This window comes from Alexandromys fortis, unplaced genomic scaffold (assembly GCF_014885135.2).
Source record: "Alexandromys fortis isolate MF-2015 unplaced genomic scaffold, M_Fortis_MF-2015_v1.1 scaffold_207, whole genome shotgun sequence".
Taxonomy (NCBI): Eukaryota; Metazoa; Chordata; class Mammalia; order Rodentia; family Cricetidae; genus Alexandromys; species Alexandromys fortis.
In genome coordinates, this window is record NW_026068106.1 from 1,805,208 (window position 1) to 1,819,436 (window position 14,229).

The window sequence follows — 14,229 nt, forward strand, 5'->3', positions numbered from 1 at the left end:
TATTCCATGATGAAAGAAATGGATTAGGTGGTTGTAAACAATGTCAAAGTGAACACTTCCTCAGGCTTTATATGTAACCAGTAGCAAGAACATATTTATACTTCAATAATGTATCACATCACATGGTAAGCAACCTCCTAAAAGCTTATCAAATGAATATTTTTAGAATTTAAACATGAAACCTGTGATTGACATATGTGGACAACATATCATAGTGAATATTTCTGCAGCTTTTATATGCACTCAGCATATACATGATTTTAAACCTGTACTACAGACCCCATATATTGTAATTCAATTGCAATGCTAAGACTTTAGCATATGGAAAAATGTAAGATGAGTATAAAATATATTGTTAAATATGAAATTTTATGATAAGTTAAACAATCATGTGGAGAAATAATTTCAAAGGCCAAATGTTAAACTTCACCAAAAACTCAATGGGAAAAATCATAAACAAATAACTATATTCCCATTTTTGTGCTGATGTATGCATATACCAGGACATGGGAGACTGATTGGAAGCTTAAGGTAAGCATGAGTTACACAGCAAGAATGAAGCCATATTGCACTACAGTAAATTCCAGACTAGCCTGGGTACAAAATAAAATTTTATCTCTATGGAAAGTACAAACAAAAACAAACAAGCAAATGCCTTGTAATATATATATATGATGTATATATCATATATACATACATTATTAAATCAATAACTTGATGCACTTGAAAACTTTAGAAAAACTCATTAATATTCTTTTTAATTTTTATTTTATTAAAAAACTATCTTTTTTCATTTTGCATATCAATCCTAGTTCCCACTCCCTTCCCTCCTCCCATCCCCTCCAATTTCCCCTGCATCCCACCCCTCACCCCACCCACTCCTCAGAGTGGGTAAAGTACATTGCTTTTAGGAAGGACCAAGGCCCTATCTACTATATCTAGTCTGATAAAGGTATCCCTCAAAAGAGAATGGGTCCAAAAAGCCAGTACAAATAGTAGGGATAAATCCTGGTCCCATTGCCAGTGACCCCACAGTCTGTCCCAGCCATACAACTGTCACCCACATTCAGTGGGTCTAGTTTGGTCCTATGCTGGTTCCTTCCTTTCCAGCCAGAGATGGTGAGCTTGCATTAGCTCAGGTGAGCTGTTTCAGTGGGTGTCTCAATCATCATTGCTCAAACTCTCACTCCTCCCATAATATTCTTTCTAAGAATCCATAATGCATCCACTGGTAAAGCCAGTCATACAATATTTGTTGAGTATCCTCCCAAATACACATCAGGGAGCAATCCAGAATCCCAGCCCTCATGAAGTTTGTGTTCTAAAAGTTCAAATGCCAAATAAACAACTAAGTAGTATATTTATAGCACAATGCCAGGTGATGGACCTCTAAAAACAATAAAGCAGGTTCACTGACTTTAGAAAATAATAAAAAACATTGTTTTGTTTTGTTGCTTGCTTTTAAGGTCTTATTGAGCTAAAGGTAGCCTTGAACACACTAAAAGAATGACCTTGGAGCTTTCATTTAGTAGTGTGCACCGACAGGTAGTTTATGTGGTCCACACTTGGCCTTGAGATTACAATCAGGAACTCATTCATGGGAAGCAAACACTCTGTCAATGACAACACTAGCTCACACATTTGATTGTAAGATGAGGGATCAGGGATAGCTTCCCTAAGGAAAGTCAGGGGCACTAAGTGCATCTCTAACAGAACTACTAATAAGATATCCAGGCAGAGGAAATAGTCTATGCAAGGGCCCTGTGCTAAAGGAAACATAAGATTACAATAATTAAGGTAAGTGGGGGTCAAAGAAGGTAGGAAAAAGCATCCAGGATCCAAATATGCAAGCCTGATAAACTTATGGTTTGGACTCAGAAGAGTGAGTAAAAAGTCATTGAAAAACTTAAATAGCTCCTAGGTGAAGAGGATGCAGGAAGCAGAAGTTAAGGAGAGGAAACATCAACAGGGAGGATGTTCTGCCTCCAGGCTAGAGATGATCCTGTCTACTCTGTGTTCAGAGGCTGCAGATGAGGAAGATTAGGAATGTGAGAGCTTGGGTTAGGAAAAGGGACAAGGAGTAGGCTCTATGTATTTACACTCAACTAATGAAGGCAAAAAGCAGGGTACTAGGCACAGACTGAGGCAGGAACTGGAATTTAATAGTGGGCATGTGAATCTGAGGTATTTCTTAGTAGAGTCAGTTGGGTATTTTTGACCAAATTTCAAGATCAGGTCTGAGTTAGTAATAGAAATCATAAGCCACAGGTAGCATCTTGGTCCTCTTAGAATGAAGAAAATTGTCTGAGCACTTAGACCTGGGTGAGTCATACCCTCAGAACTTAAAATGGCAAGGAAGAAGGAGATAATGGCGGTGGGAAGAAAGTAACAAGAGTCAAGGAGAGACTAATTAGAATGTACTATATAAATGTAAGAATTATAAAAGAACAAAAGCAATTGATAAAAAAAAGAGAAGGGGGACCAAAAAAAAAAAAAAGAATCTAAAAAGAATAAGCACAGGGAAAGTGGAAACATTTTTCAAGTTTTCATGCAGCATGTGCAAACTCAGTTCAAATGGAAAATCATGTCCCTGCTGAAAGAAGAAGAAATCTCTCCAGGACCCAACTACAAAAATCAGTATGCAGTGGCATTGTGGTTGTATGAGCAAGGAAAGAAAGTAGAGAGCAGAAGTTCTGAGCACAACACAGTTTAGGAGACATTTGGAGAACAGAGAGATGAATCTCGAGGTGCCCCCCCCCCTACACCATTCTCTCCAGAATGACCTTTCAGGTCTTCACAGAAAAGAAAGATGGATTCATGGGTCACTGGGTTAGTTCAAGGTGACGTGAATGCTACTCATGGCTAAGGGGTGAATGAGGATTATTCTCTAACTTGTGCTCAGGGCTGAGTGATGATACTATGTAGATTTGACATGTACACAGGCATTCATACAGGTCCCAGTGGTGATGTCATAGTATCTCATAATGACTGAGTATCCCTCCTATAATATGGATTTGGTAGTACAGACTCCAATCCTAGACTTTGGTTCCTGTTTTCAAGGGACAACAGGGGCCTCTAGTTCTTTTACATGCCTGCTGCCTTTGCCATAGGCATCATGGTCAGACATAACCAACCTGTGTTGAAGAACGATCCAGTCCATTCTGCCTCTGTCTTTGGAAACACAGAAACTGGTGGGGGCAGACCCAGAGTTCTCCCATCCAGATCTATGAAGAGGCATTTTCTTGGGCTTTCCCAGTCTGATTCATGGCAAACGGTCTCCTCTAAGTCTTTCCTGTGGAAAAAGGGAAAAAGCAACTCTCTCATCTCATGATAGGCAGCAAAATAAAAGCTCATTGGCAGTGCTGTTCTTTTAGCCAGTCAAGGGAGTACCCATCTTCCTATCCTGCCCCATGAGGCTTTATCCTTCACCTAGTATGGTTGACCTGCATAGTGGCCCTCCCCGGACATCATGTCCTGGACAAAACGTCATGAGACATTTTGATTTTTGTACTACCAAACTCCAAAACTATCATAAATAAATATTTGCTCAATATAATAAATCATCTACCTTATGGCATTTGGTATAGGCACAAATGGACCAACGGGTATAGCTTTCATCCCACTAGTAAGACACAATTAACAAGTAATAACACAGCAGAAATTGTGTGACTAACTGTACTGAGTTACTACAACGGCTCAGGGGATGGACATTAAAAAGGAAACTATTTAGGTCAAATACATGAACTTTTTATATGTGGCGGTTTATTTAGCCTATCCCTTTTCTCCCTAAAGCAGAATATTTTTCCAATGTGAGAAAGCATAACCCATTTTTTTTTAACTTTCAGATCTTTGAATGAAGCTCTCGGGTCATATTCGAGACCATACGTGTACTAGTTACACCTGGCCTATGACTCATGGTTTGTCTTCGGAGTTCCTAGCAATAGGTGAAATCTCCTCCCATAACCTCAGCCTGATCAAAGTCTCCCTGAGCCCCCATCTGAAACTGTGAACTTTGTGCTCCATGATAGAGAAGAGAATGGAATTGTTTAGAATCAGCTGTTTTGAAAATATCCATAAGAAAAAATAATAAAAATAACAATAAAACTGTCACAAAATCACTTCTTTAAAAAAAACAGACTCAAGAGGGGAGAAATCAGTAACTAGCATCTGTTGTTTGTGAGCAAAATTCTTAAAGTCATATATGAAAGGACAAAAATACAGAGGTGATGGGTAAAACATTGGGACCACTAAACCAAGGCACCAGCCTTTTCTACATGGATTAATTTCAATTTGTGTGATGGTGTTATAATGTTTAGTGTCTTATGGATTTAAAAAGTTGAGAACTGTCTCAAATTATAATATCTTGTCAGTACTGAAAGTGGTACCTGGGCTGTGATGGAGGAAAGTAGAACTTGTTTTTGTCCTTCATCCTTAGCATCCTGGTCCTCTCTGCTGTTATTGGGTACATGATTCCAGTGCTGTGTTCATTAGGCAGGATGCAGATATCCAGGTCTCCACTATAACAACTCTTTACAAAACTAGAAAATGTGACATCTGAAATATTAAACAGTACATCACAAGATTATATCATGTGCACCACCAACCACAAACAGATACTACACTACATATTCTTTTCATAATTTATATTATAGGAGCTAATTTAATTGAACCAGAATAACCCCAGGAAGTTTATTTGAATTTTAGTAACAAAATATCTGGGTCCTACGTGAACACTGTGTGGAAAAAAAAAAAAAAAGACAGCAATTCCAAGTTAGAAAGCTGGTTTAGTGGCTAGGGCAATGACTGTTATTCCAAAGAACACAGGTTCATTCCTAGCAGTTACATCGAGGCTCACAGTCTTCTTTAACACCAGTTTTGGGGTCTAACACCCGTTTTCCAGCTCTTGTGCTTGTGTGTACTTCATGTATATGCTAGACAGATCTGTATATATAAGGCAAAGCACTCATACACATAAAATAATAAAAATGCCTCTAGAAACAATAATTTAAATCTACTACAAGCTTTAGAAAAAGTTAAATTAAAACCTTGATAAAAATCTATTTTAGGAAATATTCAAGCAAACTACCAGATAGGACTAAATATATGAGGAATAAGTACAGAATTACCAAAACTATCTGATAGACGATAAACTGCCCAAGTATTTAAATGCTGACTTTAAACCTAACCATCATCACAGCAGCCAACTACAAAGCTGAGGTACACTTTCTGTGTCTCGGTTACTTTAGTGGACAATAGGGAAAACGACTTCTAGCCAAGAGTTATCTTTGAGTTAGACAGTTACAATGAAGTCTCTCCAGCAAGAAGAAAGCAGTAACTTCTGTAAGGACTCACTCACTGCCTTTAATATACAGATGTGGCTCATCAACATTCAAATTTCAGCTAGACAAGAGAGCATTAGACCACACTGGACCTTCTTGCCTTATGATTTTTGAATGCTTCTGAAAGTTGTGTGCTTGCGTGTGCAAAGCCACACTTTTAGGACAAACTCCAGAATCCTACCTTGAAGCTTCATGATTCCGGAGACTAAATGGCTGCTTCTCACTTTGTGCCATGGCTCCTGAGGCCATTGATTTGGTTCTGAGGTGAAAACTGGCCACAGGATGCCAATCCGGCCCCCTCTGGCATTGGAAGGTGCTCTGTCTGTTGATGTCCAGTTGGCTGACTGAGGTGTCTTTCTGTCTTGAATGCAGTCAAAAGAGGAGCTAGTGGCCACAATGACTGAATTCCTAAGCACAATCTGCACATCAATAATGGAGCTTGGAGGAGCAGAAGATACAGATGCAACCACCAAAAGACCAATAGTATTGTCTACCAGAGTGATGTTCTGCAGGACCAAACTATTTTCCGTCTGTATCATGGCACCATAGTCAAAGTTCTTAAAGGCCAGAAATCCAGAGACACCAGTACAGTTGTTGGGTTCGTTTCTGTTATAGAGGTGAACTCCATGGAGGCTTGAATGGACCACATTGTCAGACCAAAGCATTTCAGAAGAGCAGCTATGGCCACATATTTGAATGCCAATTCTTTCTGATCCTGCCACTACATTGCCACGGAGAATGACATCTTTTGCATAGTTCACTTTGATTCCTGCCACCCAAGGAGATGACCTTGTTGACTGCATCGTTAAGATGACAAGGTTATTAGTGAGAGAATGGTTCAGACCTTCCAGACCAATGCCATGGCCATTGGTACCAAACACTACATTGTCATTTAAAACCATCCCATGACTGGTAGATGCATAGATGCCCATGCCGCAGCTTTGATGTACAGTAGAAGATATCACCCAGGATCCTGCTGACACACCAGTGAACTCAATGGATGCATACAATGGTGACCCCAAGTTTTGAATTTCTACATTTAGAAGTTGAAGAACACCTGCAAAGAAAATGTGCATATTCAAGTCAAGTCCTTTTTTATGCCCCACAAAATACCAAAGGAGGTTATTTTGGGGGCATCAAAATATGCAGATATTTAAGTAAAATATAATCATTATTTTTACACTCGAACTATATATCACACCATAAATTCTCACTAACAAACATTAATCAGTGGAAATAACACATTCTTGTCTACAAACAGCCATGTGCAGTCTGGACTCTGATATAAGGAGTAAAAATTAGAGAAATAAGGGAGGGAATGGCCTTGGGGAGGTACACAACTGGTTTCCATATTCTCTGCATTGACTGGATCAAGGGCACTGGCCCAGCATGTGTAAGACCTTATAATCAATTCCCAGGAGTAAATATAAAGAAATGACCTCCATGAAACCCTTTCTATATTTTAATCTTAGCTACACTGTATTTTCCACTTTATTTTTATGACAATGAAATTTTGTACATTTTTGATGAAAATGAATACTTACATAGTTTCACTGAAGACTTCAAGCTTTTTGAATGTTGTCATTTTTGTGCATTGTTTTGCTATACTGATGCTTGAACCTACAGCCCTGACCCTACTAGGCCATTATTCTACTACTAACTATACCTCTAACATAGCCTATTTTTTTTAGTAGAGTCTCATTAATTTGTCACACAGGTCTGTAATTTGTGATTTTCCTGCCTAAGCTTCCAGAGTAGCTTAGGTCATAGGCTTGAGCAACCATGCCTAGCTTGTTTTTATATTTTTAGAGACAGAGTTTGACTATGAAACCCAGGAAGGACTGAAACTGACTATGTAGCCATAGATGACTTCAACATCACAACCCTCTTGCCTCTCTCTCCAAAGTGTTAGGATTACAATTGAATACCACATGTCTACCTGTACTGCCTTAAAAAGATATAGTTAAAATCATACAGAATTCAGTCCACTCATTGTTTTTAAATTGGAGTATCAATAACAGTATAAATGCTTTTGGAAAAAATACATAAAATACATACTATATGATTATAGGTTATAAATTAATAATGAAATAAAATAACCGTAACATCTAATTCCCATATAACACGGATTGTATGTCAAGCTCTTCTGTAATGCACACATGCACACACACACCCATACATACACACACAAAGAGCACAATTTTATTACAAAGATCCTATGAGTTGAGTCCTATTATTATTCCCATTTTGTTGATAAGAAAACTAAGAAAGAAAATAGTTGACAAACTAAGATTTCAACCTGAACATAGGACTAAATGTTATGAACCACATTGCAAATACACACATGCAAGAGTAAAAGGTTCAACACTATAAATGGAGCATCTTCACACAAAGTCAGATAACCAGACAATAACTGTTTGTCAGTCATGAGTCACATATCTGCTGCTTGGAAGGCTACAGCTTGACAACTTGGTCTCTCTCTCTCTCTCTCTCTCTCTCTCTCTTCTTTCCTTTCTTCCTTTTTTTTCTCATTTTGTTTCTTAGTTGCTGTTGCTGGGATTTAAGATGTTTTGGTTTGGTTTGGTTTTTGAGGCAATACCCAAGATAAATCATGAAGTTACTTCTTCAAAAAAAAAAAACTAGAAAAGACTAGGCATGTGAAATTTCAAAGTTACTATGTTTCAGTACTTTTACTTCAAGCTCAAAGATAGACCAGCCTTAAAACCTTCAGTTCTCCACTTCCATTTCAGAGATAGGAAACTTAAAGCCTTGCAAATCAGTTGCTGTGAAGAAGTCTGTCCCTGTAAGAAGGGACAGTGAAAGACTATGTGCCTTTCCTAGAACTGGTAAAAGAACTTCAATAATTAATCCTCCTGGTTGGCAATGACCGAGAAGCTTCTGGTAGATGGTATGGAAATACAAGTTCACATGTTAACAGCCTGTTTCTTATTATGCATGGCAATTTTAGGCTTTCATTAGCATATCCTGTGAGCAATATTTCAATATCTTATTTCAATATGGTTGTGATTCACAGTTTCACACTGTTCAGCATCATTTTGTTTGCATGTACAGACCCCCTCCTTTCTCTCTTTCAAATTCCTCTGCAATCTTTTTTTTTTCTAAATATAACCTTCTCAGTCTATATATTAGTACCCATTTGTACATTCCCGAGACTGCTGGCCAATAATATTGGAGAACCAGTTGGTTTGCTCTTCCCTAAGGGAGGCTGTTTCTCCAGAATTTAGAATTTTGTAGTTGTCTGCAGCTCTTTGTGTAGGCCCCATGATCCTCCCTTGCTTTTCTGTGGCATGTTTTTTTTTATTGTCATCCTTATTCCACTCATGTTTAGACAGTCTCACAGCAAACTCTCTGCTTCACTCGTTATCACGCTCTTTCCCCCAACCCTCGTCTGCAATGACATGGGTTATATTAAAAAGCAAGGATTCTTTCTTAATGTAGTATGAGAACCTGGACTGTATACTGGACAGAAAGGGATTATTAACAGGAAAAAAATCCACTATGGAAAAACCAGAACAATTCCAGTCCACAGAAGCATTTAAAAAAATCTCTCTCTCTCTCTCTCTCTCTCTCTCTCTCTCTCTCTCTCTCTCTCTCTCTCTCTCTCTCTCTCTCTCTCTCTCTCTCTCTCTCTGTCTCTCTCTCTCTCTCATTCTCTCTCTCTCTCTCTCTCTCTTGGATAAAAGCTATGGGTTAGCAACTACGGAGATGTAGGATTCTCTCAGACTTTGCCCTCAACTGTAAGATTTGTCTTTCTGACCTATTCTGGTGAGCTTGTTTTCATTAGCTGGGTTTCTATGATGCTCTTCCCTCCTGATGTCCCAACTACAATTATTTCTACAAGACCACACTTCAGCTTTTGTCTCTGTCTTCTATAGCAAGATTGTCCAACTTAAACCCCATGTTACCTTGAGCCAGACATTTCTTTCTTATATGTTGCTGTCCTGTGCATTTGGCAATTATTCATTGAGTTCCAGAAAAATCTCTCAATAAATACTGACAGATGCCGAGAATTTTCCTCCTAATGAGCAAACTCACCTCTAGCAAGAACACATAGAGACAGAGCTTATGAAAAGTGTTTTTTTCTATTCACTAGAAATTGTAAACTTCTGATTTAAGATCAGAATATTCCAAATTAATGAATGGATGATACCAAGAATCATCCCATGTTGATTATACTAGCTTAAAACACTTTTTCCAGGTCATCTCTGAATGTTTATTATATGTAAATACAAAATTAGTTTCTTTTCTTTAAAAATATATAGTATTGTAATAAGTCTTTGAGAATTTCATAAATGCATACAATGTATTTTGAACCCAGTCAGTCAAATTAGTGCTACTCATAAAGTCCTGGGTAAGGGGACTTCACTGGAATGTACTCAACCCACTAAGCACACCATTAAAGACAAGAGACTCTCTCTTACCAAGAAGCCATCATTTGTCAATGGCTGCTCAGTTAGGGAGAAGAGGTTCATACAGTAATAGTGACTGGCTTGATCTTATATATGTCTTACACAGGCAACTACATCTTCTGGGAGTTATTGAGTAAGGTAGTCTTATCATGCCTTAAAGACATGGTTTTGATCTAGTCTTCTTCAACCTCTAACCCTTATTGTCTTTCTACTCCTTTCTCTGCCCCTGAATATTGGAGTGATTGGAGGTTGTGGTGGCTTGAAAGAAAACAAGCCCCCAAAGATAGTGGCACTAATGGGAGGTATGATCTATTAGAGTAGGTGTTGTCTTGTTGGAGGAAGTGTGTTACTGTGGAGGCAGACTTTGAGGTCTCATATATGCTCAAGCCACGCCTAGTGAGACAGTTCACTTCCTGTTGCCTGGAAGATAAAGAACTCTCAGCTACCTTTCCAGCAACATGTCTTCCTGCTTTCTAGCATGTTCCAACAATATGATAATGGACAGAACCTCTAAACTGTAAGCAAACCACCACAATTACATGTTTTCCTTTTTAAGAGTTGCCGTAGTCATGGTGTCACTTCACAGCAATAGGAACCTAACTAAGACAGGGAGGGGGTAATATTGATCTACCACTTTTGGCTAAACACTTCCCGGATACTACCCTACACAGTTGAATGTTTCTATCTTAACTGCCCGCTGCACTGAGAAACTTCTCTGGTTAGGTTTAAGAGGTATACAAATGAATAATAGACATTGATAACTTCCATCTTAGAGTAGAAATGACAGCCTCCATATAAAGAGAAAAGATTTTCACCTACGTGAAAACATTCTTCTGTCTCCTGTCCTTTATTGTATTGTGCTCATCCCTTGCATTGCATCCTCATTTTATCTCATAGAAAAATAAGAAGAAAAATTTCATTGATAAAAACAAATGATTCCCTTTAGTTATAGAAACTAAAGCATAAAAGAATCATTTTTAGATTCATCCAGACATTTTCTAATAACAAATATTTTTTTAAAAGAAAGAACAAACAAACAGATATCCTTTAAGGAGTAATAGAAGAAAATCTACATTTTTAGGTAAAAGAAAATAGAATTAATCTGCAGTGGATGTGTGCTCAAGAAGTATTCAAGTGGCCGGGTGGTGGTGGCACACGCCTTTAATCCCAGCACTCGGGAGGCAGAGGCAGGCGGATCTCTGTGAGTTCGAGACCAGCCTGGTCTACAAGAGCTAGTTCCAGGACAGGCTCCAAAACCACAGAGAGACCCTGTCTTGAAAAACCAAAAAAAAAAAAAAGTATTCATGTAAATTACTTAGAATCAAAGGAAATGTTTTTATAAATAAGTTCAGATCATGAAGGACAGATCCACAGTGCTTTTCGAAGATGGAGTAGTCCTGACAAAATCTACCAAACTAGTTGATCAGGATGAGCTTTGCCAGATTATAGCCAGAACCTTTAATAAATAAGGTCATCAATTTTGCAAGATTCTAAAAGAGGTGAAGCATAAATTTCAAAGAAAAAAGATTTCATTGATCTTTTAAAATGATTGAACTGATCTTTAGAACACTTTAAGATATGGAAATTATTCGTATTTAAATTACAGCCACTAGTTTGTAGCATGACTCACGTCTAAGACTAGAGATTGCATACTACTGGGAAAATGTAAGAGAAAATTAGGAAAGTGACAAAATTAAAACAGTTATGAAGTCATCCATCATTTCAAAGCAGAGGGAAATTCCCATCTGCCGAAGGTGTTTTCCTTGAGGTTAAAAGGCACATATGCACTGATCTCTAGGATGTTATTTAACTTCACACTGCTAATTTAGTGAAGACTAGGGCTGAAAATTCATAGCTTCCTGGAGCACAAAGAAGCCACCTAATTTGATCATTTTGCATTACAAGTGAAAATTCTCCCAGCTAAAGTTTCTGAGAGCCCCAGATGAGTGGTTCAGAATTCCTTAGTAGCTAACCGGTAATGCTAAGAGATTGAAAATTTCATTTCACTTACCGGAAAACTCTTCTCTGCTAGACTTCCTGAAGGACCCCACCAGGAGTCTCCCTCTACAGGATGAATCAGGTTGAATTTTAATGTTCCTCGTCAACAGTCCAACCTCAGCAGCCAATGGAATGCGCTGACCATTCTCCATGATATGGGCACTTCCTGGAGAAGCAGGGGTCAGAGGCAAACAACTTTTAACTGGCTGCCTTGGAAACCACCAGCTGGGGACCCTACTGTACCTCACAAATGAAAGTTCCTATTCCAGTTAGAAGTCTTCCCCAACATGAAAGCCAGCCTTTCCTCAGGCACACTCCACAGATGTCAGTCAAGAAATGAAAAACCTATTCTCTTGTCCCTCTTTGGGATCAAAGAGAATGTGTGAGCAATAATTCATTTCTTCTCAATAACTCTGGGTACTAGGGCAGGCCACTTGCTCACAGATTTGTCTAGTTAGTAGAGGCCACACGGTCCTTCCTTTCTTGCATCAGTGTGAGGCTTTGGCGTTTGACTACACATCGTCCATACACTTCCATCATAGGAGTAAAGAATGCCAGGTCAGATGAGGTAGTGGGAGAAAGTAAACATTAATGTCAGAGAATGAAGGGCATAGAAGGGATGGTGCTAAGCTCAGTAACCTCCTCTCCTGATGGGCTTCTGCTGTCAGCAACCTGGACCATCTACCTGAACAGGAAGTAAGGGGGAGCCTTGTTTCATCTCAAAAAAATCAGTGGCCTTCCTATTTCCACTAACATTTTATGGTGACTCCAGTTGCCCAGGGTTAATAAAGATGTCTCTTTTCCATGCTAGGCTGTTAAAATAGAAAATCAAGCTGGACATAGTGAAACATGCCAATAGTACTAGCTAACTGGAGGCCGAAACAGGATAATGTCTAGAGCCCAGAAATTCAAGACCAGCCCAAGTAACATAGAAAAATCCCTCTTCAACAACAATACAAAGTGGAGGAGGAAGTGTTTATCCTGAAACAATAACCTACAAAGACTTTAGACAGTCTTGGTGAACATTTACACTCCCCTTATATCTGATAAAAATTCACTGATGCTTATTTTTCATGTTTCATTATCACTCCTGAGTTAAACTTCTTTCATGCATGACAGGAGGGTGGTTTTCTTTGATGGCTATTATTTCTATAACAAACTTACTTCCTGTTTTTACAAGAAGGTATCTGAGCTTTCCTGTTTCTTCTGTTTGTTTGCTTTTTGTTGATCATCTTACTAGACAATATATAAAATGTATTTTGTGTCAAGAAGCATGCATTACTATATAAAATAAAGTTACTATTTATACTATCCACTGTTATCCAAGGGACCCAGGATTCAATGAAATGAAATGAACTGGATACTTAGTGTCAAAGAGTTTTTTTTCTGAATTAGTCAAAAACTATCTGATTTTTAAATACACTTCAACTCTCCTCTTAAACTTGTCATTATGAGCAATTAAATGTCTGCTATATCTAAACATTATTTTGAAAGTAAACAATATGTCAAGTATGATTGTGCACAGCTTTAATCCCAGCACCAGGGATGCAGAGGCAGATAGATCTCTTTGAGCTTGAGGCCATCCTGGTCCAAATAACAAGTTCTAAGACAGCCAGGACAATATAATGAGACCTTGTCTCAATATATAAATAAAATAAAAAAATAGTAAGCCAGGTACAAAGGTATGGGGCATGTATGTTTTTAATTTCAGCACTGGAGCACTAATGTAAGAGAATGAGTTTGAGTAGCAAGCTTGTACTATTTAATCATACCCTGTCTCAAACAAAAAAACATTAAAAGGCAGAAGGAAGCAAGGAAAGAAGGAGAGGAGAAGGAAGGAGAAGGGAGAGGATATGAGAAGAAGGGAGGAAGGGAGGGGAAGAAAATTGAGAAAAGTTTCTAAGATAAGTGCAGGGCAATAATCAGGAAACCTCCTTCTACTCTTAATATTAAACAAGTACACTATGGCTGGGCAGGCTGTCAAGCCAATCCTTCATGGCCCACCCATTTCCTTTAACCAAAAAGCAAAGCCTTACCAATGTGTCGGTGTCTAAGACGTTCATAGATCCTGATGTGATGGCCCTTGACTTCCTTGACCGTGAGGACCTCTGCCTCATGAGGCTCATAAGAAGAAGAGCTAAGGACGATTTTGTCGAGGGGTTGCCACTTCACTTCATCGTCTACTATAATTCTATAAACTCAGAAAGCACTTGTCAGATATACTAATAAAACAACAGCTATCAAAAAGTAATCCAAGAAAAAGTAAAACACACAAAATAAATAAAAAATAAGCAAATCTCACTATGGAAACTAAAGGGGGAAGCAAAATAAAACGCAAGAAAAATGCTTGGTTGAACATTGACTCCTGTGCATGGAGAAAATCCTGGGTTAATAAAGTCCTTGTTTTGCAAGTATGAAGACCTTAATGTGTAAATGAAACCACATTTTACAAAGCCAGGCAT

At 38.4% G+C, this 14,229-nt stretch overlaps 1 protein-coding gene across 5 annotated transcripts in view; it reads right to left on the bottom strand.

Moving 5' to 3' along the window:
• The window catches only part of Pkhd1 (PKHD1 ciliary IPT domain containing fibrocystin/polyductin), a 438,845-nt gene that overhangs the window by 103,466 nt on the left and 321,150 nt on the right, over positions 1-14,229 (bottom strand). For 4 of the 5 annotated variants that reach the window (XM_050124099.1, XM_050124100.1, XM_050124097.1 and 1 more), the window contains 5 exons: positions 13,804-13,958; positions 11,781-11,933; positions 5,521-6,396; positions 4,386-4,554; positions 3,135-3,292 (listed from right to left, as the gene is read on the bottom strand). In XM_050124099.1, the coding sequence (XP_049980056.1) occupies positions 3,135-3,292; positions 4,386-4,554; positions 5,521-6,396; positions 11,781-11,933; positions 13,804-13,958 (1,511 nt within the window). The remainder of the gene's footprint in view (positions 1-3,134; positions 3,293-4,385; positions 4,555-5,520; positions 6,397-11,780; positions 11,934-13,803; positions 13,959-14,229) is intronic. The other variant, XM_050124101.1, reaches the window with a different exon arrangement.